The sequence below is a fragment of the Temnothorax curvispinosus genome, unplaced genomic scaffold, assembly GCF_003070985.1.
Source record: "Temnothorax curvispinosus isolate PA1 unplaced genomic scaffold, ASM307098v1 QBEX01004841.1, whole genome shotgun sequence".
NCBI classification, from domain to species: Eukaryota; Metazoa; Arthropoda; class Insecta; order Hymenoptera; family Formicidae; genus Temnothorax; species Temnothorax curvispinosus.
This window is the reverse complement of record NW_020214621.1, coordinates 1-1,353: the sequence shown is the minus strand read 5'-3', so window position 1 is coordinate 1,353 and position 1,353 is coordinate 1. Positions and strand designations below refer to the sequence as shown.

Here is a 1,353-nt window from a genome sequence, read left to right as displayed (position 1 = left end):
GAGAGATATTGATGGCTCTATTTTTTTGCAGCAATCCGGATGAGGGTCCACAGAACAATTCCCCCCCAATCAGCAGACAATATTTCTTATATTTCATAAATGTTTTTAAAATATTTTTTTATTTAATATTTAAAATGACAAAACCGTCATGCGCGTAGATAAAGCTTCATTATCTTCAGATAATAATGTAAAAAAGCCAACTTATGTCACACATGACATAAATGTCTCTCATGAAAGATCAAAGAACAAGAATTACATGGATTGTAAAGGAGTAAAACCTTTACAAGAGACATCTGGTTCTATCGAAATGTGCAAGTCTGCAGCAATTACTTCAGACAAAAAATTAAGTTCTCAAAAATGTTCTTCGAGTAATAAAGGCTCCACAATTGATCCGAAATGTACTTCTGCCAAAGAAGGGGAAGAATCAGCCACATTGGAATCTCTTGCAAATGCAATTAGCAAGCTGGAAGGTATGTTGAAAATATTGTCGTTCATGTATTATAATGAAAAGTTTTACTATTGTATGTTGCTTAAAATAAAAATATTCGGCACATTTTTTACAAGTGTGCTGAACTGATTTTAAATGTTATTTTCTGGATGTATCTTTTTATTTGAAAATGGCACGTAACATTTCTTAGCATGCGTTTTCTCGCTTCTGACGGACAGCTTTAGCGACTACCCAGAAACCTTAAGAACATATTTTATACACTTATATTTTTTTATAAGCTTTGGTATCGGGTTATGAACAATTGATCAATTCGTGAAGATTTCATCAAGTGGATTTTACACAGTTCATTTTTTACAAAAAATCTACAAGTTGTTCTTTTATTATTTGCAGAAGAAATGTTAGCATGTAAAACTATTTTACGCAAGATAGATAGAAATCTGGAAAGCTTCTTTGAAACGGAGACGACGAACAAATGTACAAATAAGAATATTTCTACCGGTGCTGTATATGTTTTGGATGAATTTCCTTTAACAAATTTGTCAGATTTAGAAAAAATCGAGCACAAATTAAAGAAAGATAAAACTTTTCATTCAAAAGTGGTAAGATATTTGATTTTTTTTCTCAAATTGTAAATCAACTTTATTTATATGCAATTTAATTATAGGTCAATGCTCTACATTCCGGAGTAATGGGACAATCGCTTCAAAAAAAAGTAAATTCTATTCTACGGATGGTTCTGGACGATAAGCTAGCTAGTTCTTTTAACTGGAAAGGTCAAAGAGGAACCAAATTGAAATTGGCAAAACGTCGAATAACCAAAATAATGATCGGTAAGATTATATTATTTCACAATTAAATCTTTCGCTTTATTAGATTGTAGTACCTTTTATGTCAACTTTAGTTTT

General features: G+C 31.0%; 1 protein-coding gene across 1 annotated transcript; it reads left to right on the top strand.

Moving 5' to 3' along the window:
- Positions 1-136: 136 nt before the first annotated feature.
- On the top strand, positions 137-1,278 carry LOC112454165 (the record flags this gene model as incomplete). The annotated part of the gene is made up of 3 exons (XM_025015402.1): positions 137-470; positions 839-1,047; positions 1,113-1,278. Coding segments are annotated over exons 1-3 (697 nt in total), but the record flags the coding sequence as incomplete, so codon positions are not given.
- Between the last annotated feature and the right edge of the window lie 75 nt (positions 1,279-1,353).